The following is a 27533-nucleotide window of genomic DNA, read 5'->3' as shown; positions in this document are numbered from 1 at the left end:
GAAGCCACCACATCATGTAATAATAAGTGTTCTCCAATGTAAAAGGCTAAAATAAAAATAAGGAGCAAATTACCAAAACAACTAATACAATTTTCTGAGGTTATGCCAGTATGTTCAAAACAAGTTATTTTAAAATCAATTACTAAGATGAGTGCAAGCAGAAAAGACAGAACTAATGGCATGCCATGTATACCAAACATTAAATCACAGTAACTCAGCTAATGTGGATATTTTTTTAAATTTACTTTCTGTAACTTTTGCTTCTAAATCTTGAACTTTTATTTCACTCGCCAGCAACAAAAGGTAGAAAACTGTAATACAGCTCTCCATTATTATCAGGCCTTATCTGACTTATGACCATTTAATTCCTTATTGATTTTTTCTTTTTTTAATCATATCCAAAATGAAACTGATTCTTTGCCCGCTGAAGACAAATACACAAATTTTCTGAACAGCATAATAAAGACTATCATGTCTTCTTAGACAATACTCTCTGTAGGAGCAAAAACCCCTCTATTTACCTTGACAGATGCAATTCAAAATGGGGCACGGTCTGAAATCAAAATATTGAAACTGTCAAATAAAATCACTCTTATGGCACACCATGCAAAATTGAACCCTTTTTTTTTTTTTTTCTAGACAAGAAAGATGCTTTATTGCTTTAGCAAACCAAGGTCTCAAAGATGACTCAGACTTACCCTGAGGAACATAGAGTCTAAGAAGGCAGATAAACACAAACCAGAAAGACAAAGCCCAGTCTTCTAGTGTGTGTCAGAGGGGCGTCTGCAGCTGAGAGAGGATTATTTTACTGTTGAGAACTGGAGAGCTTGTAAGCATAATTTTCCTCTTGGTTCTCTTCCTTACTAACAAGCACTATGAAACAAGGGTCTTGTGTTTTTAAGCACACACATAGATTAACTCTTCTTTCCTGAACCCTTATCTCCTTTGACTTTTTTTGCTATTTCAGCCACACTAACCTTCCTGTTGCATAGGAAAGGAATGTAGGTTCCTACATTCTCACTTATTTCACTCATTTTTCTTTCTACTTTTCTATTTTAGTAGATTGTTTCCTTATAATGCAAGTTTCTTTCCAGTCGAAGAAACCCCCGCTCTTTATCTTCTCCATCCCTGAATACAAGCTCTGTGCCTAAATCTGAAATGACTGTGTTATCCAAATTTTTAAATAATTTCCTTAGATCAGTTTTTGATGCTCTCCAACCTAATCCCTGCTTCTTCCATTTCACAGTCTTAACAAGGATTACAATCTCATCAAGATCAAATCTGAACGTCTGCATCGTTATTGTCCATAGTATGTGTGCTGTGTTTGACACAGCTGACCCTTTCTGGTTGGATTTACATTGCAGTTGAGAGAACACTTTATTCCTACGAGAAAATGTCTAATTTGTGGCAACTTCATTTTTTGCCGTACTTTTATGTTTGGCTTGATGGGCTCCAATTTCAGTTTCGACTTCTGATCATCCAACCTAGCCAAAGCTCTGTCCTTGCTCTTCTCACATCACTACAGTTGTCAGCATGAGCCTCCCGGTCTCCTGCCTTCAGCCTCACTTCTGGCCATGGACACACCTCATTTAGGTCTCAGACCAGCAACAGAATGCTGTCATATGTATTATTTACTTTAAATTATATTAAAACCCTGTAGATGAACATTATTTCTGTACAAGATCATTACTTCTGTGTAAACACATTAGACACTGCACTTAGATATGAATAGTTTTCATTTGTATGATCTGAACCAGACTTGAAAAATGACAGATTAAGTGATAGCTCTTGGCATGTTTGTTTTACAGTAGACTCGGAAAAGCACATTCGATTCATTGTTAGTGTTTAATGCAATGTCTTTGCAACTACAGAATTGTAATTATGTACTTGTTCGTGGCACTAGTACTGTCGACAATAGGTATGAAGCTAAACATGCAACACACAGCCCCAGGTAGTCTGCAAGGCATCGCTGATCACTCGGCAGGCTTGCCAGGTACTGACAGAACTTTTGGGAGCCCAAATCAAAACTAGACATGCTTCAGTCTAACTGTTCAATTAGCTCATTGGAGTAACATATGTTAATTGAAAATTACAACTTCTCAGATTCGGTGTATGCACCTCATGCACCGAATTCTACTGAAATAATTTCCTACTGGTTTCAGTTACACACAGGATTACAACTAAATCAGTATTTAATTGGACCTGACACATTCATTTTTGAGAGACATGCAGTGGAGATACCAAGGCTCAATCTTTCATCAAAAGACACTACAGAGACCAGGACTGCAGAACCTCTTCCTCTTCCAAACGTGAACTGAGACCCTAACATGCATTAAATTCCTAACAGTGCCCAAGCACACTGGCACCGGGGGATCTTCCACACCTAAGAGATTACAAAAAATTACATTCTATCTTCCTCAGTTTTACTTTTCAATATATATGCAACTATTTTAACCAAAGTACAACAGAGTATACACTGCTGGGTTAAATTTCCTGGTGTAAGGAATAGAATCCCATGTCCCTGGAATAATTCCTACAATTTCTACCATTTCAGTTTAAACATTTCCACAGTACTCCACACCCAAATAAGGATAAAGTATTAAAAAAGAAATTATTCCTATTATGTCTTACATCTGAAATTCCTTTATACGATTCAGTGTCATGACATTTCTATCTGTCCATCTGAATGCTCTTAAAATGATCCAAAAGTTCCATACCAAGCAGAGCAAATGCTTACTATTTTTTACACTTGAAATATTAAATTTAAAATAGCTTGTTGTTCCCCCAAATCATATGTATTTAGTCCACATGACATATATCCAGGATCTGTGTTCAGTTGTAGAGCTTGGACAAAGCATCAGGGTCCCACCTCTGCTGCTGTAACCTGACATGAATTGAATGAGTTTAAGTAAGCGGGTTTGATAACACTTGACTACACTGCCGTAACTACTCAGGTATTAATAACAAACAGTTGCAAAACCATTAGACACTCTTCTAATGAACTTGTGCTGTATATAAACTTATAGAACTTGTCCTCTATGAAAAAAACCCCATGACTGATTCTGTGATTCCCTACTCAGAGACCCTCAAACAAGTACACTTGACATGCAGGACTGGAATGTGCTGAGGTTTCCAAGAAGCCACAGCTGGAAAACACTAGTTATCAGGATACTATACCCTGGCAGATGTTGAAGAGAAGCAGGGATGGATGCCTCCTGTTGGAAAAGCAGATAACCGACTGCTATATATACTGATCACATATATTAACTGAGCAGAACTCTGACACAACCTGTTGCAGTTACCCGTGACCAAGAGAACAAAGTAATTTTTAGACTATATGTGCCAGATCAGCCACATGGATGTCTCTGCTTCAGAAATGAGTATGCAGAATCAATCACTCTGGTACTCTGTAATACTTTACCTGTAAAGTATTATCTCATCATCACTAAAGGAAAATATCTCTCTAATGCTTGTGCTTCCTCCAGTATCCTGCCTGTAAAGGCTTAGTTGTAATTTGGATGCAACACAAATGTCTTCTAGTAAATAAAGTCATTTTGAAAAACTGTTAACTTATTTTATTCTTGATCAGCATCTATTCAGTTTACATGCACAGATGGACATAAACTATTTAATTTTTCTTCAATAAAACAAAGCAAAATATTTTACCTCAGAAGAGGTTACAAAACAAACGCAAATTTTATTTTAACAGTACTGAGACAGCAAAGATATCTCTTAGAATTTAAGAAGAGTTAAAACCCTAATAATTTTTGGTCTCAGAGATCAGACATGAACCACAGACGCAGCTGTCATTTTAAAATTACAAATGTATTCACAATTTATAAATTAACCTTTAGTTATGAACCTCCACTTAGTTTCTAGTTACCATATACCACTAAAAGAAAACTCTGAACTGAACAAGTAACTTCTGATTTTCCAATATTACTCAAATAAAGACTAGGAAAGTTAAGGGATATACAAAATGAAAAAATTCAAAAGCCTCCGGTGTGAAAAATACAACTTTGAATATATATATGCATACATATATAATCTACAAAAGACTAAGACACCAATCTCTGACATAGATCAAACCTGAACAGAATGGATTATAGGGAATTGCAGAAAGCACCCCAATAAAAATGGAGATGCCAATACAAATTTTGAGAAGATCTGATCAAGATGAAAATCTCCCATTAGCTACTCAAAACAGTAATGTGTCTTTGCTAGTGGGGGGAAAAAAAAAAAAAAAAGGAAGAGATAGGGAAAATGACCCTATGAAACCAAGGGAAAGAATCTCTTGCTTTTCTGGATCTAGGCAAAAAGACTGAGTAGATTTCATGTCCAACCAGCAACACCAACAAAAGCAATAAAGATCAAATCAAAGAAACTTAATATTGGAACTATTTGTTATCTTTGAAAGGAAAAAAAATCAAACAAAAAATCCTTTAAAAAATATTTTTTTAAAAGAGAGATTTGAAAAATAAGGGACAAAAAGTCATTAGGCTGGACCCCAGAAGGACCAATTTTTATTGGGCACTGGGTATTGCCTGGATCATTGTCAGTTAAGGGAGGACTTTCAGCATCCTACACAACTCACTCGTCAGCTGCTCTGTGGGGAACCTTCCTGCTGCTTTCATCATTCGGGAACGAGTCCCATCAGAAGCAGAGATAAATGCTTGGAGTTCTAAAACTGCACTTCAAAGACATGGGAGCAGAAGGCACATAGCAGCTTAAAAGAATCATGTCTTAGAAAACTTGGTCCTTAACAGAAAGAGTACACTTAATACTAGGATCCTGTTCTTTCTCAAGTTACTATATTCCTTAAAGACAATATAACAAGTTACCTCAGTTGGAGATAAAAACTCAGAATCTCTTTTTAACAAAAGTAAAACAGAAGCACAGGAAGTATTTGGTGAAAATCCTTCACTCAGAAATTTTAGAGAACACTACTTTTAGTCAAAGAAGTTCTTTCATAAGCAGAAAGAATAATAAAGTCTGTTTCATAAGGACTTGCGTTCTTTGACTCTCTTTCATCCTCTAACCTCAGACTTGATTTCTCCATGTTCCCTGCCAAACAACCAAAAAGCTCCAAGTGTCAAATCAAATACACATTCACTAAATTATTTCTGTCTGTTTTTCTCAGAATAGGGGCAGTGATTTTTCTCTTTCCTCTCTACCCATCAGTGATTTTGACAGAACTTTTAGGAATTAAATCTATCTTTGAGACCACTAGTCTTCAACTTACCAGTGAATTCAAAACTTACTAGTGAAAGAACAGAAAAAAGCAAGGCATCAAACTTGTTTTGTTAGAAAACCAGATGCAAAAGAGAGAGCTTGAAAGGGTCAGGAAGAGCACTAACCCCTGCCATAACCACTAGATTCCAGGTTCCAATAATAAAAACAAAATCATAGTGTTTAAGGCGTATGCATGGCTTCACAGAACATGAAGTAAATTACCATTTGCAGGATTTAAGCCATTTCTTGGTAAAATAAACAGATTTAATCAGAGGTAAGTCTTGAGCCTCAGCTTCAGTCAGTTTGTAAAATATTCGGGAGGTACCCAGATTCATGGATGGTCTTCCCACCATTCGGTCCCTTGGAGAGGCCGTGCTCTACTCAAGGTCATTCTCCTTCTCTGGTGTTCTTGTACTTCTACAAGGTCTGGCACCCAGTAGTAACAGCCCTCAAACCAACTTCTGCAGATCAAAGACACACTTAAGAACCCTGAGATGCATGGGACAGAATATATTATAAAGACCTAGTTATATTTTTGACTAAAGGCCAGTCAGCCTCACCTCAATCCCTGGGAAGATGATGGAAAAAAACCCATCAAGGAAACCATTTCCAAACACATGAAAGACAAGAAGATGATTTGGAGTAATTTGCATGGATCTATGAAGGGGAAACCATGTTTCAACCACCTCATTGCCTTATACAATGAGGTGAATAGCTTGGTTGATGAGGAGAGAGCAACAGATATTCTATCTACCTCAAAATTAGTAAAGCCTTTTACACTGTTTCCCATAACATCATCATAGACAAGCTGACAAAGTACAGATTAGTTAGGTGGACAGTGAGGTGGATAAAAACTAGCTGAACTACTGAGCCAACAGGGTTGTGATCAGCAGCACAAGGTTCAGTTGGAAGTCAATCACAGAAAGCATCATTGGTTTCTTTGTGGACAACAAGCTGACAAGGTATTGATGTGCCCCTATTGCAAAAAAAGGTCAACAGCATCCTGGACTGAATTAGGCAGTGTTGCCTGTAGCTTGAGGGAGGTGATGTTTCCCTCCTACTCAGAACTGCTGAGACATAGCTGGAGTGCTGGTCCAGTGCTGGGATACCCAGTGCAACATATGGACTTAGTGGAGCAAGTCTAGCATGGGGCCACTAAGATGACTGAGGCACTGAAGCATCTTTCATGTGAGGGAAGGTTGACAGAGCTGGGACCCATTCAGTCTGGAGAAAGGAAGGCTCAAGAGGGACCTCATCACTGTGTATAGATACATGATATGCACTGAAGACAGGGGAGCCAGACTCAGGAGTGAGAGGCCAAGAGGCACTGGACACGTTAAAACAGATGAAATTCAATCTTAACACGAGAAAACACGTTTTCTGCTGTGAGGATAGTCAAACACTGAAACAGGTTATCCAAAGAGGCTGTAGAATCTTTATCTGTGGAGACGTTCAAAAACCGACTAGACACAATCCTGGGCACCTGTGCTAAGTGACCCTGCTTGAGTAGGGGGTTTGGACTACTTGACCTCAGGAGGTCCATTCCAACCTAAATGACTCTGAATAATTCTGTGAAAACATATTTCATTCATATTTTTGATGGAGCATTCACATCCAAACCAACATGGTCTTAAATATTTGAGTATTTAAATCATAACTGTCATTAATAATACAAAGAAAAAACTTTAAATGGCTCAAGCTGTCAGGAGCATATGACATTTTAATGCGCGAAGATAAAAATTTAATGTCATTTTAAACAAATTAATTTTTGTTGCAGATTTTATATAGACCGTTATGCTCCATGAGCCTTCACAAACCTCTTTCATAAACTGGATTCATATGGCAAGAAGACAGAAATGTGTTAACTGCATGAGTATTCCCATCAGTTTCTAAGTCTTTTTAGTTATCTGGAATTATCTAGATCTAGGATTTAATACAGACTGCTAAGCAGATTCTGAAAAAAAAATCACACACTAAACATTTCTTGTATACTATTTGAAATTTTAGAACTGTGTATATGACTAACTTCCATTGAAACTCACCTTTACCTGGGACTTTTCTTCAGTACCTTCTGCTTGTCAAAGATTTGGTCAGTGTTTTAGTAAAAGGTAGTCTGCTCTATGGTTTCCACTCTAGGCCAGCCTTCTGCTGAGTTATCATAAATAGCTCTTCCTAAAAATCTCTCCCTCTGCAGCCAAACTGCTTTGTTATCTACATTGAGATACTCCAACACTTACTTGGTCAAGAAAACACAGTATTTTCAAAATTATGCTGCCTGTTTGGAATCAGTCAGGATTCAATCTTATTTTTATGGATGGTTTGTTGTTTCTGTTATTCCCCTCTTTTCTGGGGCATTGCACAAGGCACTGACTGTAGTGATGTTAAGATGAAACAATATTTTATGAAGAATAAAATGTACTGAATGAAGAACTCCACAATGTATTATATTCTATCACAGCATCAAAACTAATTTTTATAGTTCCCCAAAAATAATAAAATTAGTATCTATGATGTATTAGATAAATTCTTTATGCCTAAGTGAAAGAACTGAGAACACATTCACTGCTGCAAACTGAAATTAATATTTTCTTATTTTTCCATAACTTTGTATTATTCCTTAACCTTTGTAATTCCTGCAGTACCAAGTATAAAATCTAAGTACCAATCAGGATCACTTTGTGTCAGGGAGAATACACACACAGGAAAAAGACATCTCATTGTCAATGGATCTATAAACAAAACAAAGATATAAAAGTGCTGAGAACAAAAATTATAGTTAATGGTCAACACAATAGAAAAGTCAACACAAGAAGAAAAACTTGTAGGTGTTCAGCTAGAAATTTGTTTATGAAGCAATTGAGTAAAATTTGCCTCAAAATCTTGACAAATTATAACACTATGTGAATACTGTTTTCTTCAATCCATATTTAATTTTAGATTTCCAACAGGGCTCTGGCTTTTCCAGAACTGACCACAGGAAGAAATGATTTGTCTTTACTAATGCTGTAATTTTCAACATAACTGTAAATCATCATTTGTATTTCAGACCACTGTTGCTGATGTATTTAAAGCAAAAACTTCTAGAAATCTTCAAGCTGCTCTTGACACATCCCAGCTCTTGGTATCACTACATGGGTATCTACATTCAGGTACAAAGTACACGTTCAGCTGCTGCCAGGGCAGTGAATTCAGCACTCAACGGCAACAGCTACAGCAAACCCAGGAAGGCAGATTGTGTTTCTGCTCTTGGCACTTTCCTGCTGAGTGACAGCTAGAAAAATCGCTTACCATTTTGTCTCTCAGGCCCCAAATCACAACATACACCTCTTTTGTAACATACTTAAGCATATGGGTGAAAAAACATGCAAGACAGACTTTGTTATTTCAGTTCACTACCTGTTACGTTAAATGACTGAAGTTTCCAAAAAATGAAAAAGTATCAGTTCTGAATTCTGTTCTTGTTTAGACGTATCAAGTGAAGAATACAGGAAAATCTAGAAGGCTCAACAGTGTGTTAGGAATTGTAGCATCAAACGCATAAAGAAAGAGAAGGAGGTTCCTACAGAAGCACACTGAACTGGCTTCACAGTTGTGATACACAATTTTGTATCACACAAAGCTCTGTTACCTTCATTTTAAAATATATGAAAGGCAGACTTACTGTAAACAAGATCTAAATCCTGTCCACCTACTTAGCATAGAATCATCCTCCATATTATCCGTCAAGATGAAGGAGGAGAATTAAAAAGCAGAAAGCCAATGACAAGCATTCAGAGCTTTCCCTTTTTATATTGAAGAGGCTTCTGGTCAAAGTTATACACCAGAAAAAAAACATGCTGAATGAAACATAATAACCCTTGAGAAAGTATAAAATTCCTCTTTTTTTCCAAATTTCCATAGGGATCTTTCTAGCTTTGTAGCAAATTTCCATTCCCAGACCTGAATTTACACTCCTTGTAAATTCCTCCTGACAAAGCACAGAAAGAAAGTTAAATTGTTCTATGGTTCTAGTGGATGTATTCTTGGGCTTCAAAGCAATTGAATGACATTAGGAAAAAAATTTTGACAGAAAGAGTGTTCAGACAGTGGAAGAGGCTGCCCAGGGAGGGGGTGGAGTCACCACCCCTGGGTGTGTTTAAGGGTCGTTCAGATGAGATGTTGGGGGATGTGGGGTAGGGGAGAACTTTGTAGAGTCGGGCTGAGGATTGGACTCGATGATCCCAAGGGTCTTTTCCAACCTGAATGATTCTGTGAATGCATCTGCCTTAACGTTTCAGAACAAGTCCACTGTGAATAAACATTTCTTACATCCTTTAAGTTTGCTGTACCCTAAACTTAAGTGCTGATCTACATCAGGACTGAAGCTATAGAAATGATAAAGTCCAACATTTAAAGGAAAACTTTTAGAAGTTTTTCTCATTTATCTCACAAGAAAGAAGGTGGTCAAATGATTGCTGGCTGCACCTTTGGGTGAACTCTACTGTGCAGAAATTGGCTGAGTGTAAAACCATGGGTTGAATGTGCATCCGTATCCTTCACCTTACTGAAAAGTTGAGAAGTCTCTGCCCCTTTCCTTCCTCTAATGGCATGGTTTGATTTACTCCTATCATGTCTTTTTTACGTCTATGTTTTGTACCTTATCATAGCTGCAATCACATTTCTTGCTGTTCAGCAGTACTATTCCTTCCACACTATCAAAAGTTACAGTGCTTGACAGCCCCCCATTCTACCTGTAACTTTTCTTCTCTGCTGCTCTGTACCCATGAAATGAATACTCTGGGATGGCTCATCAAGTCACTGTTTTGCTGTCTCAGTCCTGAGCCTGAAAAACGTAACTGAAGTCAATCAAGCAATTAAATTTGAGAGTTCTTAGCCAGTGAAAATGTTGTAGCAGTAGTCCTCTAAAACACCTACAGGAAATTAAACAATGATATCACCAGCCTATAAATAACTTCTTAATTTAACCTGCTGTACCAGCAGATGCCAGGTAACTGCATTCATACTAATATAGCACCTGTCCCAGGTGCTAATATAGCACAAGGCTAACTCTTCTTATTGTGCAATCTTATGTTTATTAGAGACTTACTTTAAATTAGTTTTTCAGGTCTTCAGGATACAGCTTATTTCCTTGTATCTCTGCTCGTAATAATATCTGGTAATAACTAACATGACTAATATTTGGTAAATGAACACTAGTAGAAGCCTGCATGAACCAAAACTGTGTTTCGAGAGCATCTCTATTATTTCACATCAAAACATTTGAAGGACAAAACAGGTAACATTTTAGTTACCACTGAAAGTTATGATTTAGCTTTTTCTGACCAAGCACTGAGGAACAAAACATAAGAGTTTAGTTGCCGATTAGTCCTGCCCTGTAAAGCATTTTCTCACCCACGGCCATTCTGCCAATTCATTCCATTTAGGATCTGTAACTTAAATAGAGGAGGAGGGGATGAGTTAAAAATAGCCACAGCAAAAAAAGCCAATTAGTAGGAATTGCCACAATAACCTTTGTCAGGATAAATTTAAGGTATAAGGCTCAGAGATAGTTACTATGGCAACCACAGGCACTTGCAAGGTACCATTAATGAGAAATGCAGTATCTGTCACACAAGGAAGTAGATGCAGCAGCAGCCTGACAGGCTATTTAAAGACACTGTTTTCTTGCCTGCCCCCTTTTTTCAAAGAGCAGCAGGAAAGTAAACAGCTACACAAGTAGCTTTAATATGTGTATTTTCCTAATTTTGTATTCTCTTTCCACTTCTTCAGTCACTGAACTGTTAACACCTCAACGTAAGCTTTATTCAAATTGAAGAGGTTAGATTTACAGATATTATCCATGGTTTGTCTACTCTTTGCAAAATAAATTTAGCTCACAACTCGAACAAAAATTCCAAGTAGCAAAAGGGGAAATGTTTCACCCAGGTACACAAGACAATATAGCCACAGGACTTACGGTAAAATAATAGCATTGTGAAACAAGGCAGTCTGAAACTAAGACAAATATTTGTAAAAAAATTTGTATGAATTCTCTCTTATTTGTCAATAACATGTGCAGCTGTTATCACTACAAAGTATATTTTAACAGCTGGAAATTATCTCAGATATATGTCTGGTACTTTTTCCAAATACACACAAACAAGTATTCGGTGTGAATAGCTTCAATAAATGAGGTTTCTCCTTTTTCTGCAGAAAGTCCATTTCACTTCCACTTCTAGTATTTGCAATAAAACCCCAATTTCAAACCTGGACTGTCACTGCCATCACAAGCACCCTCATGAAAGACAAGCCTGCATTAACTGGTTACTGTACACACAAAATGACAGTTCCCATCGGGTCCCTAAATAATGTATTTTTCAGGACTGTGAAAAAATAATAAAATGTGTGCTGCTGCAACTCCTTGGTACCCCACCTGGAGTAATGAGCCCAGCTCTGGGGTCCCCACCACAAGGAAGACTCATGGACCTGTCCATGAGGAGGCCTGTCCAGAGGGGGCCACAAAAGTGGTCAGAGGGCTGGAGCACGTCTGTTGTGGAGAAAGGCTGAGAGAGTTGGGGATGTTGTGTCTGGAGAAGGGAAGGCTCCGGGGAGACCTTACTGCAGCCTTTCAATATATAGAGGGGGCTTATAAGACAGACAGAAAGGGACTTTTTACCAAGGCCTGTAATTGACAGGACAAGGGGCAATGGTTTTAAACTGAAAGAGGGTAGATTTAGATTAGATATGAGGAAGAAATTTTTGACTGTGAGGGTGGTGAGACACTGGCAGAGGTTGCCCAGAGAAGCTGTGGCTGCCCCCTCCCTGGAAGGGTTCAAGGCCAGGTTGGACGGGGCTTTGGGCAACCTGGGCTAGTGGAAGGTGTCCCTGCCCATGGCAGGTCCCTTCCAACCCAAATAATTGTACGATTCAACCATTTCAAGCAACACATGTGGATGAAAAGATTTGTTCAATACTACCACCATTCTCAAAAGCTGGGACAGCCAAAGCAGTAATTTGGGTATGTCAGAACCCCAGGGATAGGCGTGGTTTATATACAGTGTCACTCACTGCTCCTACCCTCACTGTTAACGCAGATACAGTTCAGTAAAACTTCCTCTTCATACCATGTGAAGTTTCTTCTTGATCGAATCTGGTTTTGTTCATATCAAATGGAATCTTCATGTCATAGCAGAATCCTACAGAAGGATCTTTACAGGCTCAGAAATTATCAAGAAGTTATTACTAAACTGTATTTTGTTACCTTTATCAATCCCAAAGAGGCAGTTTCACTCCTTTTAAACACTGCAAATTAGATACTAAAATCTTTCTTTAAATAATATATCTCCTAAAACCGAGAACACACGGCAAAACCCAGATCAATGGTAGCTTGTGATTTAAATAGGTTAACTGTGGTCTCGGCAACTTAGCAGTCAAGCTTTCGCTCTGGTATTAGCAGGTGTTAGAGCTCCTTGAAGCTGCAAATTCTCTGCCAACTCATCAGGAGATGCACAACTCATTAACACCATTTTGATATAAAAGATAGGGCTGAGAACAAAGATTCCCTGATGGAGTAACCCTGGAAAGAAACTTTGGTGGTCAGTTCGTCTAATTTATATGTTAGGCCCTCATTTGTCAAAGGGAAAGGTTTTAGCTGAGATACATCCATGGCTGGAATTTTACCACACATGTTTCACAGCAACTATTAACAGAATTAATATTCTGCCATGTGTTCTGTGGAGTTGACATATATTCCAGTTTGAACTCAAAAAAAAGGCAACAAATAAACACTTCAGGAAAAATACAGATGACCTAGTAAACTGTTATAGCAGGAGTAATTTAGAGAGAAAGATTTCCTCATGCAAGCAATGACTCAGTAGATTCTTTCCAAAACAAGATTAATTTCTGGAGACTTACACAGCAGAGGAAAAATTATTTTCATTGTATTAAAGGCATGTAGCTACACAAAGCACCCTATATTTAGTTTCAATACATACCTGAATTTATCCAGATTATAATTTTTAATTTTGTCATGTAATTTATAATGCATTCAGCTGATTTTAAAAATATGAAAGCACAGGTTGCTGCTCTTGCCTGTCCGCTGCCTTACCCTCTTAGTTAAAGGACAGACCTATGACTAGTTGACTGGCATCAGCATAATTCATGGGAAAGAAGACTCTGAAAGGAAGAGAAGCAAGTGGGGAACAGAGAAATACCTTAAGAGTATTTCAAGAATCTGAAAGAGCACCTGTCATCAGTGAGGAAAATCTCTATTCCACCCCCAAATAATCTAGTATAAACAGGTTCCAACCCATTACTAATAGCTCGCCTTAAAGCTTAACTCCAGCAGTGCAAATCCTGCATCAACTGCATGGGAATATTCCAGAAACCTTCAGGCCACAAGTTAGGAAGAGATCTGCAGACAATAGCAAAACCTTCACCAAGAAGTAAGTAATTTAGTTTGTGAAGGTAAGAATCAGTAAACCAGTTTCCATTTAAGCACCTTACCAACAGTTATATCAGACAGCAAAACTTTAATCCCATAACTGAAAAAAAGATACAACCAATCATCTCAGGATATTAAACTTCAGATCGTTTTATAATTCAATCTTCCACTTACAATGTGTACTTGCTTTTATTTTATTTTTCTTTTTTCCCCCTCAAATGTAATAGCATCTACTTTCTTCTGTCATATCAGGTTCCTCTTTTTGCAGATATTTTCTTCCTAGCACTTTGTTTCCACTTAAATAGTTTTCAAATATCACCTTCTCATTTGGTGAGATTGTACCAAAGAAGTGAAAACATCCTACCCTGAGCTGATGCCTCTGCTAAAGAACATGTTTGCTTTGTATTCAACTAACATTGAACCCTGGTCAGCATTTTCATAGATATATGTATTAAAACCTGCATCCAGTTACATAGGAGGTAAAAGACAGCTCTGAGCTCATCATTCACTATTTAGAGTTTGGATTCTTCTTCCACCCTTTTCAGCTCTTTGGATTTATTAAGACTGAAGTTCACACGCCAATTCATCACATTGTCCTGTGATTCCTCGCAGTCAGCTTCCCCCTCTACAGCCCTAAGTTTGCTGTTGAGGACCTCCCAGCCCTTTGCTCACTCCTCTTCCCACAGTTTCCAAAGAGGCTGAGCAGCTCAGGGCCCAGCCCAGACCCCAGAAGAGCTCCCACAATGACTTGGTCTCTATAAGTGATTATTCACTCCTCTGTCACCTTTCTCTTAACCAATTAATAACTTTCTTATCCCGCAGCAGCTTGGATTCTCTATCAGAATTTGGTGAGGAATTCTGTCATATGTCAATAATTATACTAATTAGATCCTCTTTACCCAGAAGCTTTCTAGCTCCAAATTTCAATGGATTTATGAGCTACATCTTCCCTTCATAAAACCATGTTTACTCCTTCCCAATTCAGCACACTTATCAGATGCAGATGTACACAAAAAAACCCTGAAATAAACTTGTAATTAACCTTCATTATTACAAGTCACCCTCTTTCCCGAGGGTATTCACAATTCAACATATTAAATCTGGAATATGTCCATAATGTTGGGATCTTTCATAGCCTGAAAGCACTATATAAGACAAGGTGTAATTTAAAAGTGTATATATGGAGGTTTTAAACACACCTACCACACGAGACAGAAATCAAAGCACTACAGGATTCAGATTTAGAGTTCCTCTCCCTGAAGTAACAGCCCTTCTGAGGGCCAGAAAATTAAACAACTCCAATGATCCTGTTTGAGAACAGTCTATTATTCTTTAAAAATCCAAAGCTAGAGAAGAATTCTTCATTTTTATTACAGCTGTCAACTATAAGAAAACAAATTAGAAGCAGTATGCATTTTCGGAAACAGAGCAAACGCACTTCAAATGATGCATTGTGGACTAAGAGCCTACCAAGCTAACACAGGTAAAGCTCTCCCTTGGGAAGATCCAGCCATCGAAAGAGTGGGCTGGAGAGACAAAGTGACACAAGATTATGAACTTAACATCACCCTGCCAAGGTTATACACTTCTATAGGGCAAATCATACATTGTATTCAAACTTAGCAAAATAATTGCTTTGGGTTTTTTAATTTAGAACTTATAAATCCTTGAATTATTCTAAAGAAGGCTTCAACTTTTTGCCTATGATCCCAGTTAGTATAGTAGCATCAGGACAAAAAACAGAAAACACTCCACTTCAAACCAGCGTCTGAAGACACCTTCATAATTGCACAATTAAAATGTCATAAAAAGCTGGCTTTATATACTACAGCATTTACATAACATCTTTCAGTGATCTTTTAAGATCAGTGTTGGTTTAGCTTTTGTTTCCAGTTAATAAAGGAAGAAGTAAGTGGAAGTCAAGACTGAAGAATAAATTCAACCTGCTGAAGCACTAATTTTAAATGACTGCTGTCTTTGAAGGAACGACCATAAAACAGCTATTTTAATTATACTTTTGATCATCTACAATAAATTAATAGGAATTGGGTTTTTTCATTGCCAACTTCAGGAAATCTACACTGTACCATCATGATTTTTTTTAGAACATCAGAGAGCAGGCAGAAAGCCAAATCAGTGCAACATCAGAGTGTAACTTTAATAAATCCTTCAGCCATTAAAGCAGACGTAACTGGCAGCCACTCAAGGCAATCTTCTTCCATCCCATTAATGCAGTCACCATGTCACCAGAGCCACAAAACACAGCTAGTTCTCCTAAATGCAGATAGTGCTTTAGGCTAAATTAATCTATTTATCTACAGATATCGATCAAACCAGGTGTGACCTGGATCTGTACCTACACCCAAATGCTCACTCTTACTGGCAGCATGAAAAAAAAAGTCTTGAAATGTGTTAGGTATTTTTTTTCCCTGAAAATAAAGATTATGGTTGGTTAGGAAACGGACTAACACGATGCAGCTATCTTGGCCATTTGAACCTACGATCTCTCAAGGTTCTACAGACCCAGATACCCTTCACTTCCTATTTCCAAGTCTCCAAATATTGTATTAGAGCAAGTTATCAGGAAAATAAATTCCATGGCTATTTTTAATCTGTTAGATGAACATGCAAGGCACCAGGTTTTAGGTGCAAACAGAAAAAGTAATGCATTTCATTGGACCTATAAAGGAGAATTGTGCAAATACATGCTATCTCAAATAGCACACTATTTAAAGTAATATATGAGACCGTTAGCTAAGAGCTTTACCATAACCTGGCACTATGTCATCAGTAACAGCAGAAAAATCAAGGAAGAAAGGGTAAGGAAAGGAATTAATCATCTGGGGGGCAGGGAAGAATGACAAAATAGGACAAATGTTGGGATGACGGGAAGTCTTAAGAGGATAAAAGTGATAAACAACTCATATGGGCATGTGCCCATACAACGCTGTTGGCCTTGGGAAGAACGAGTGAGCTTATCAATATGTATGTAGATTTTCAAATCAAAGAATATTTTAGGTTGGAAGGGACCTCTGGAGGCCATCCTGTTCAGACCCGTCACTCAAACCAGTGCTATCCTGGAAGGTGGCTGCAAAGACCCACATTTGCAGCACAGCAGTATGCAAGTGATACTTATATTTTGCAGCCCAGCTCCCACCCAGGTACACATCATCCCTTCAGCTCCCTTCACCTACCATGCCTTAGGCAGCGCCACGTTCAACTAGATAAGAAAGAATTATGAAACAACCTCTGCAGTAACACTGTTTGCAGCCTACCTTGAATTTACACTGCAAGGCAAGTCTTACAGAAATTTGGGCCATGTCAACTATATTAGTAGAGCCGCAAATATGCACTTCCCTACTTGTCCGTGCTCATCTGTGTGGCACCTCTTTTTACACTGTGGTTGTCTATCATCATCTTACTTGGCATTCCTAGGTTTCTAACTTGGTCTTTACTAAAAGAAGAGGGACAGCAACAGCCTATTTCAGGTGTGCTAACCACTAAGTAGGTACAGGACAAAACAGAAATTTTTATCAAGTTTCCATCTCACAGAAATACTGACAAACATCGCTAGAAAAAAACAATGTCGATCAATACTACTTACCTTTCTCCTTCAGTGTTTAGAAAATTCACTAGAAAAAGAATAGACAAACCCCAAATTTCCATGGAATCATTTATTTCTCTGAATATTGGTATTTTGTATTTCATTCTAATGAGGAAACTAACGCCCAGTGAAAGGTTGATAATGTTCACCTTTACTCTCCACTTTTTTCCATCATCCATCAACATTGAAACATGATTTTCTAAAGCCACAATATTAATCTCTCGGCTTGAATATGTGTGAATTAAGGGCAAACACAAAGGCAAACACTCATTCAGGAAGCAGTAATTTTTTCTGTTTAGCTTGTGGTTCCATTGTTATCTAACAAAAGAAACATTTATGAATTTTCTTACATTCTTACTTTTTCTTCCACATATTTTGCACAAATATGAAAACCCAATTAAAAAATACTAGCACTTCAGCCATTTTTGTAATAGGCCCACATTTTGTCAAATGTTTCCACAAATGTGACTAGCACCCAAAAATTTCAATAAATAATTTTTCTAAGTGTTGAAGAAATGAAGAAAAGAAAAAGTCTGGTTTCTTCTATTAAAAAAAAAAAACACTCTTTTTTAAAAATCTTTTCTAAATCTGAATTCTGAATCAATTATTCTGACTTCTCAAGAGCCAGCTTTTGAACCCTGCACTTTCAGCAACCTGTGATATACTTATGATTTAAATTGAAGATAAAGATTTTTATTTTGGATTTTGAGTGATTTACAGATCATCTAAAACTAGGATGGCAAACTCATATTCTATCTGTGAGGTATTTTGTATAAGGGCCAATCTATCTAGCCATGTTTATGCTGTACCCAATTAAACTTAATAAATCCTGTCAGAAGCAAACTTGGCCTACACTCACAGACCTCCCGTTTCCCTAGATACAAACACAAAATATAAGAAATAGCACAAAATGGATCTCCTGAGGTCAAGTCAGTGTTCAAAGAGGTCGGAAAAATTGCCATGCAGGCTAGAGCCAGTGAGTTTTTCACCCCTGATTTAGGAAAACAGTCAATTCACTTAAATCTACCTTTGAAGAAGTGGAAAAAGAAGAATCTTATGAGAAGTCGTATAATATCAAAACAGTTGCCTACCCAATGTAGCATCCTCCAATTCATATAATCAATACACCGAGTTTCAGGTGAAGCTGGGAGAGTGGAGGGGAGAGGAGAAACATCTAATACAGAAAAATCTGAGAAAGCCCACCCAAAGGGAAAGTCTCTCTACCAGCAATTAGAGAATGGAGGCTTATCTGTGTTCCAAATATGTGTGTTTCTGAAAGGAACAGAAATGCTAAATTCAAATGCAAATCATAGGAAAGACATTTGCCTGCACATTGCTTGGAGAAATACAACATAACTATATTTTCAGAACAAAAGAATTACATTGCACTGAGGAGGGGAAGGAGGAACAGACATCTTTTCACATATTTGTTGTTGTAAAATCTACATAGGCATCAATTACAGGGACAGGACACTGGAAAAGCTCTTCCAGTTGGAAAGTGCAGCAACTGCAGGCAGGTCTTTAGCAATTCCACTGAGGACACCTTAGAAGCAGCCAGGTTCTTTGCCTCCACTTCTCTGTGAGGGAGACTGCTAAACAAACTGATGATATCCAAGGCCTGGAAATCTCTTCATTTCTAGCCATATTCATAGACAGCTCAAAAGTCAGTTTTTCTTGGTGCCCTCACCTCCATTAACCTTTAAAAAAAAGCCTTTCTCTGTCCCCAAGTTAATAGAATACATTAATAATCCCTTCTAAATTGTACTGCGCTTCTCAAACTACACTTGACGTCTACATTATTTTCAACAGTTATCTGCATCTTTATTTTACCAATTATCAGGCCTAGCATAAAGGAAACAGCCAGCATAAAGATGAACCAATAACCAAATTGTATTTGATACAAAAGGGTCAGTCCATGGGTGAGCGCTGGGGGTACAAACAAGTCAGTCAGGTTATACATAATCAACATCAATCCCACTGACCCCAACAACGACACCACACGACCAACAATGGGTGGAATAAACGGTGAAATGCAGTCTGCCATAGAAGGGACAGGAGACAACCAGGTCAACCAGCCAAACACATCAGACCAAGGAAGCCACACACTGAATCCCTACACAGCCCACGTTTACAAAAGCCAGACCTGAGTGGAGCCCAGTCCCAGGGAGGCGGGAGGTCCTTCCCCAACAGGGAACTCTGCACAGGACATCCCCCTCACACACAGACACTGCCCCTCCTGCCAGGGGTCCCAGCTGTTACCCCTCAGTGGACACCTGACCTTGGGTTACTCACTGCGGGACCCCTGGGGCTCACTGACCCAATGGCTCTGTCTGCAAGGCCGCCCCACCCTGGAGGGAAGCCTAAAGGGAAACTCACCCCCCTTTGGGAAGGGCTGTGGGAATCACCCACGTCAGCCTTAGTTTGGGGCTTGGGGCTGAAACCCCAGCATTTCAATCTTCTACCGTTTGATCTCCTCTTTCTTGTATATGTGTAACCACAACTGAATGTCAGAATTCTTACTTACTATTCCCTATTTCTGTTTGCCTTTCCTGTTCTCAGATCACATTTGCTTTTTTGCAGTACACTCTCACTGAGGCCTCACAACCACCCTGCGATCACCCATCACGCCTTTGCACCTCGCCAAGGAATCAGAATCATAGAAGAGCCAAGGTCAGAAGGGACATCAAAAGAGCAGCTGGACTGACTTGTCATGGGAAGCATGTGCCTTTCAGCAAAGGAATTCCTCATGTGCTCTAACTATAAAGCAGTCCAAACCTGAAAATTCTCTTTATTATTCCTTCTATTGCTTGTAATTTTTATTATTCTGTTTATTATTATGCCAACCTATTAATTTTTGCAGATTCTTCCTGTGACATCTCCAATTTTTGCAAAATGCTTTGAAATAAATATGAACTTTAGAACTGGATCATACTACGCATCTGACCAGTACTAGATACATTTCACTTCCCTACCCAAAGAAATACTCCCTTTTCAATTTCTTTGTTGAAAATAACTAATTATTCACTCAAAATTATGTAGTATTTTTAAAGATTGATTTGGCTATTAGTAAAAAAAGGCAAGCCTTAAAAAAAATCAATATGTATTTAACAAATGTCAAAAAACAAACCAAAAAGGATTCCCCTGAAAACAGCAAGTGATTTTCATAATTTAGTTAATATAACCTTTGATATTTGTTAATTTGACTTGAAGGTATCTCAAAATTGCTTGCCTACATCCAGCTTGCCTGGATGTAACATGAAGACCCAGGGAAATTGCTGTGAAATTGTATTTTCTCTCGATGACAGCATGCAAAGCCTTAGTCATAGCAGCTTTGTCTTTAAAATATAAAGTGCAACAGCAATGTAAGGAAAAAATCATTAATCTCTCATACAGACAACATGCCCTGTCATAAACAAATGCACAAATTAAACACTGACTTGGCAGCTATGAGAAATAACAGTCATAATTTACGTACACATCGACAATAAATTTATTAAGGGAACTTATGGTTTAAAAAGGGGCAAAATTTTTAGTTCTCATACACTTTGCAGGAGGACTTATTTCAAAATGTTTTCAGTATCTATGTGCATTATTATCTAACACTACGGAAACTGCAGTATACCACATCACAGACTTCACATCTCAATTAATCAATGCATTTAAATAAAATAATTAAGCGGTAGTCAGCAGTAGTCAATGACTCTCATTAATACTATGCACACAAAGGACTTTTAAAAAAATATTTCCTTTCTATGGATGAAAGAAACACCGTAGTATGTGACAAGAGGTATAAAAATCAAAATATTAACATGTTTCTTTAATTATTCTTAATTCATTAGATTTTAACAAAAAAAATATTTTAAAATAGGTGGTCAATATATAGAAAAGTTCACTTATCAAAACTGAGAAAAATGCCCACACTTTTGCTGACTAAAAAACCCCAACAAAACTCACTATAGTGGATATGTGTAAGTAAACTCACTCATTTAATCCTATAACCCTGCTAAAAGGCAGGAACTGCTGACCCAGCAAGAAGCTTGGCAGTTCTTAACTTCTGACTGTTGACTTTGCTACTGTAGTATTTCTTTAGCCCATTTTTTCTTATGCAACTCCCAATTAAAAAAAAAAAAAAAAAAAGGCCAAAAGTCCCTCATATTGTTTTAGATCAGCACTCCTATGGGGCACCAGCACTTGTCAAAACCTGTAAATTTTGCACAAAAGCCTCTGCCATTTGAATTATCAATAAAAGTATTTCCTCATTGATGATCGTCTGTACAAAGGATACATCTATCCAGAAGCTTCAGGACTACTTACTATTCTCAAGGAATTACAGCTCTCAAAAAATTTTAGATTTCATTCCAGAATCTAGTGGAGAATATTTCCACTCTAACAGGGAAGATGCCCGAATGATTACGAGACCCTTCACAGCTCCTCCGTGACTGACACCGTTTGACTGATTTTTTCCAGACTATTCTTACCCATGTCCTGTGTGCCCTTCATTTCTTAACTCCTCAGTCCAGACCTATTCCTGGGCAGTCCCAAGCTTCAATCCCTACGGTCCTCACACCGATGCCAAAACCAGTCTGAAAACTCTAATGTCTGTGTTACATCTACAGCCACCAACTGTGGAGTCTCATATACATGGAAGATTTTAACAACTCAGTTGTGTTGCACCACAAGGACAGATGAGAGGATTGATCTCCTCAGACCATCACCATGATAAATCTTCCACTGACGATGATGTCTGCCATTCCCAAATGCCAGACGCACCGTGCACAGAATAGAAATGTAAAGGCAATGCAGGGTGTGTTGTACCAGATGAGATATCCTGGGGCACGTAATGAGATAACATCTATTACCATAAATTATGAAGTGATTTACGCATAAACGAGGGTTGTCGTGAAATTTAATTTTAATGGTTTGATAATCAAGTAAGAAACACAATAATTACCATACCTAAGTTTTTCAATAAATTAAAATCACTGCTAGTGGCAACACTTTTTTGTTATACATAATACAATTCCCCTCCAAGAGCTGTCTGCTATATTCTTCTATTTCAGAACAACCTCTGGAATGCCACATCGTTGCGATAAACAAGTTTCGTTTTACTGCTGATTACATTCAAAACATGTTCACAGCAAAGCCCCTTCAACAGGGTGCCGTTGACTACTTCAAGAAACAGCTTTGCAGACAGGAGGCTCTGCTAGTCTAGAAAAATATCTGAAGGCTGAACTTTCCAATAGCATATATCAGAGAGCTTGGTTCCCTCATCATCACGTGAAGTATATTCAACCAGATAGATTAAGAAAACATGTTGACACCATAGTGTGGTATATCAAACATTTGTTATTAACTGAAGATGTTGCCAACACTTCAGCATTATTCGCTGCAGCCAGAACTTCAGATGAGTAACTTGTCTGACAACTTTTTTCAGGACATCAGTTGCCCAACGTATTTCCCTGTTTATATTAAAGCTTTAAAAAGCCTCTTGCAGATGTAAAGCAGCAAAAAGTCATTTGATTTTGAATCTAGCTTTGTAATGAACTCTAAATTTATTTTCAGGAGTTCAACAAAGGACCCTCCAAAACCCTCGCTCCTGTCTTTTCTTCAGCATACCACCTTATAGGAGTCAGAGAGCGAATTTCCTTTCTTCTCCTTCTCTCCTCTAAATCAGTCTTAGTTCTCCCTCCTCCCTACACAGACTTCTGAGAACAAAAGAGCTGAAAGTAAAACATACCACTAATTGTCCCACAGTGGGACACAAAGGAACATTTCATGTCATATGGAAACCACAAAGGGAAGTATGAAATCACTAAGTAACATCTTGGGATAGATGAAAAAAATAAAAAGCCGATCCTTTCCATTGGTGTGTTTGCAGAACATATAACGATAAAAGACAGAAAAATGAGGGAACAAAATAATCACTGAGCCCAAATTACCATTTCTTACTATGAAATGATAGGGAGCAAAGCATGTGTTGCTCTATCCTAAAATAGAGGGAAAAGAGTGTCGCTTCTCAGAAACACTGCTTATATACATATCCAAGAACAGTTACAATGCACACACTAAATACTCCCAACCAGGGGCTTAAAAAGTACAGTAAATTGTAAGCTTAAGGTTGCCTGAAAGCTAAAATGATAATCTCTGCTAATCAGCAAAATAATCTTACTGTACAAAAGGCATATATTTTCCAGGTAGTATTTTAATGGCCTAAAGGATGTCACTTTTCCTTAATAGTATACCACCGTTTTTTCATAGTGTATGCAGTGTCACTGTAACAGGTATTATTTCCCTGTCTCTAAACTGATTGAAACAAACTTCACTTTGAGCCTTAAAGTAAAAAGGATGTGTAGTATTTTATGCATTCTACATAAACACAAATAATCCAGAGAACATGAGGGGCCTGGAATGCACCAAATAATATGGATACTGTAAGATGGACACCAGGGACTGCCCTGCATGGACTCAGCAAGATTTGGCATTACCAGTACTGATCTGCTGATGATTCCAAACTCTTTTTGGCATTTCTGCTTCCATCTCCTCCACCCTCCCTATTTCCAACACCATGGCTAATTGTATACCTTTGTTATAAATAAAATATGTTACTGAGAGTGCTTTAATAAGTGTAACATCCAGAGTCTTCCATCACCATTCTTCATTTCACCTAAAAGCAATGGAAGAATCCCCTGTAAAATCCCTCTCACCAGGCACAGGAGGGCAAAACTCAATATTCTACAGCAGGCTCTGTGATATTGAAAAGAGAAGCAACACATCAGCGACTTCCAAGTTACTTCACTTTCTAAAGATACAAAGTGGGAAGCAAAGAGGCAAATGTAAGCAGGATGCGGCATTATCCTTCTCTGTAGGTCTGTAGAAAGAATATGAAAACACTTACAGTCTCCAGCAATAAGAACAGGAACGAAGAAAACAATTTCCTGCTATCTGCACTTTGTCAGGACAAGAGATTTCAAAATGATGGTGATGAATGGAGGGAGAGTAAATAACAAAAGGAAGCAAGAGTGACCGAAGCTGGCAAAAAAGTTATAATTTAAATAAAAGTGGAATGAGGCAAACATTAAGGATGAGGGGGGAATCAAGGAGATACAGGAAAGGGGGGAAAAAACCTGAACTTGACTGAAGAGCATCTCTTCAAATATTAATCAGATATTAACAAAAATCGATGGCCAAAGAAAAAAAGGATAAAAGGAGAATCAAAGAGGAGGCCTTCTTGAAAAGTATTGTATATTTGTACTGAAAACACTTGGTTCAAATGCAAACTCCTGAGAATGACTGCCCTACGTCAAAAAAAGAAAGATCTAGAACCATTGCTCAAAAAAGAGGAAGATTTCTGGGTTTTGTCTTTTTTTTTTTTTTTTTTTTGATCTTCCACCTAAGTTTCTGTAGCAGATTCATCAGAATAAAAATTAAAACTCTAAGCAACACAGGAGCTATAAACACATTATTACAATCAAAAGCACTTACCATTCAGGAAATAGCTAACAAATGACTTTAGAACTGATAGAAAACTCAGTGCGATTTCTAACCAAGGGGAAAAAAATAACATATTTTGCAGTAAGAATAAAAATCACTATCCTTAAAAGGTTTAAATACCTGCAACAAATACACGATCCACCTTGATAAATGACTGTTTCAAAAGACTTATTGAAAGGGTTTATATCCATTATAATGTAACGATTTAAGGATATTTAAACTTAAATTATTAAATCCATAGGAAACTAGAAGTAATTCAATCAAGGAGCAAAGTAATTTCATAACCTTTTCTGTAGCATTATTTTTATTTGTTACATATTGTCCCAAAAACTGGGAGTGAAAAATTTCAAGGTGCTTTCCAATTACAAAAATCATGGGGAATAGCAAGAGGCATAAAAAGAAAATTACAAAACAGTACAGATAAGAACATGAATGTTTTGGTGAGTATTTAAACCACTTTAAAAAAAAAATAAATAAAATAACCCAATTCTCTCTAAATAAAAGGAACAAGCGTTGTATGTTACTGATATTTTTGTCAATTCCCTGATAAAGTAAAACTGAAAAAACTCAGCCATGGTTTGAGTCATCGTATTTTCTCATGGCTGTGCTTTCAAAGTCACTAAGGCAAAAAGCATTCCAAATTTACTGCTATTGTTACACATTTTATACTTCTTCTGACAACTTCATGCTTTGCAATTGATGTGTTTTTACTTTGAACTCAATATTCAGACTGAGATTTGAAGACATGAAAATATCTCTCTTTAAATAAGTTCATCAGTTGCATGGTTTAAGACTGCAGCACAGCTCCCTCAAAGAAGAAAACTCTGCAGATAGCCCATGACTGAAGAGAAACATTTTCTTTTTCAGTTTCATCTTTTTAAAATGAAAACGGTGTCATCTAGATGTAAAGATCATCTGAAGGAGATAAACCAAGTAACCTAGGGTAGTAGGGGTCCTAGGTAGATACAGTTACCTACAAAATTACCTTTACATCACCATAGTAGGCTTGTAAGAACCAATACACTAACAGCCTACTTAATCTAGATTTTTTTTTTTCCATTGCGATCCTGATTGCTTTTTCAATTCTACTCCATCTTACCTGCAGTTTTCTTTCTATGAAAACTGATGAAATGGCTGGGGAACTACATAAAAAAATAAAGTTTATTTAAAACTAGGAAAGGATAACAAACTAGTGACATGAGGTTTTATCATCAGAACTACATTCAGAGCACATAAAAATTATATTGAAACATTAAAAAAACCCGAGTTATATGAGCTGTACGCCTCAGAACCAACTATTTTGTATTTTGTTATTTTCATTACTATTAGATTCATAGACAAATAAATTTATTTACACTATTGCTAGCACCCAGTGATGCATCTTAAGGAAAGAAAAAATCATATTCTTTGACATGTGTACAATGTTTAAAAAGAATAGGCCCAAATACCACCAATTGCATATAAATAAATAATGGGTTTAAAAGAGAGCCCTTTTAATACTGAAAACACTTACCGCTGACACTCCCCAGCATGCAGAATTAAATCTTCGTTATTCCTAGCACTGATGGTCAACTCATGTTCTGTAGAATTGAAGACATCAAGAAGCAGATGGCATTGTCGGGTGCTGTTCAGAGGAGGGGAAAAAGAATAGGACAAATTTAATAACACACCATAGAATTACTATATGTTTATTATAATTAATATTTATACATAAATATATATGCATAACTATACATACATTGACATATGTATGTTTTATACCCTACTCTAATTACGGAAGTATCTTAGTCTTTTACTAAAAATAACTTTTTCTAATAACTGGATTATTTTTAAGTTTTACTGAAACTAGACAGAAGCGTAGATCCTAAAGAGAAAAAGTTCCATGACAATTACAATTTGCACAATATTAAGCCCCATAGCGTTTCATCACCTGCACATTTCAGATTCACTTCTATGGAAAAAGCCACAGATTTTTTTTTTTTAGTTCTCTGAGCATTCACATGAAACAGTTTTATTATTTCAAATTACTTCGACCTTATCTTTTTAAGAAACAAATTTACAAGAAAAAATTTAAATCCTTGCCCAGTGTCAGGGAGCAATTCAATTTTCTATGGTACCTGGGCTGTCTACAGACCAAACCACGCTGGCAAGTAGAGTACTTTTCCATTATACCAACTACTCAGAGAGACAACTCTGTCTCTTCTGTGAGAAAGGCAAACACAGGCACCTCTCACTGAAAACTTCATATTTGTCAGCTACCATCCTTCAAATCCAAAATTCCTTAGAAGCATTCAGTATAAATATACCAGCCGTGTCTCTGGTGTCCTTAGGAAATAATACTGACAAAGATACAGGGAAAAAAACTTTATTGTAATTTTTTATTCTTATTTTTAAATTTTTCTTCCTTGCAAAACTAAGCATAAATAGCAGCATTGAGTGACTACAATATGATACAGATGGAAAAACATCAGAACCAGATACCAAAATGCCAAACACAATCATAAAGCTGCAATACTGCTTCAGCAGTCTACTCTGAAATTCAAAACTTCCTAAGAAGCTACTTAACAACAGAGAAATATCCCAGCCTTAAACACCACTACAATTTAGCGTTAGATATCAATGACTTCAAAGTTTAAATGCACAGATAATGAACCTAAGTGACTTATTGTGAATTACAGTAAAAACTATTATAGTCATTGTACAAAGATTACAAATTGTCTAATCTCATATAATTGCTATTGGAATCAGTAAGTAGGGAAAAGTAACTTGTATTTGGAATCAGAA

General features: G+C 37.3%; 1 protein-coding gene across 5 annotated transcripts in view; it reads right to left on the bottom strand.

Annotated features, from left to right (window-relative positions):
- The window catches only part of TRAPPC9 (trafficking protein particle complex subunit 9), a 534962-nt gene that overhangs the window by 296210 nt on the left and 211219 nt on the right, over positions 1–27533 (bottom strand). For all 5 annotated transcript variants that reach the window (XM_074898387.1, XM_074898390.1, XM_074898389.1 and 2 more), the window contains one exon: positions 26263–26373. In XM_074898387.1, the coding sequence (XP_074754488.1) occupies positions 26263–26373 (111 nt within the window). The remainder of the gene's footprint in view (positions 1–26262; positions 26374–27533) is intronic.

This window comes from Athene noctua, chromosome 2, assembly GCF_965140245.1.
Source record: "Athene noctua chromosome 2, bAthNoc1.hap1.1, whole genome shotgun sequence".
Taxonomy (NCBI): Eukaryota; Metazoa; Chordata; class Aves; order Strigiformes; family Strigidae; genus Athene; species Athene noctua.
The sequence above is the reverse complement of the archived record's forward strand: the minus strand, read 5'-3'. Positions and strand labels throughout refer to the sequence as shown.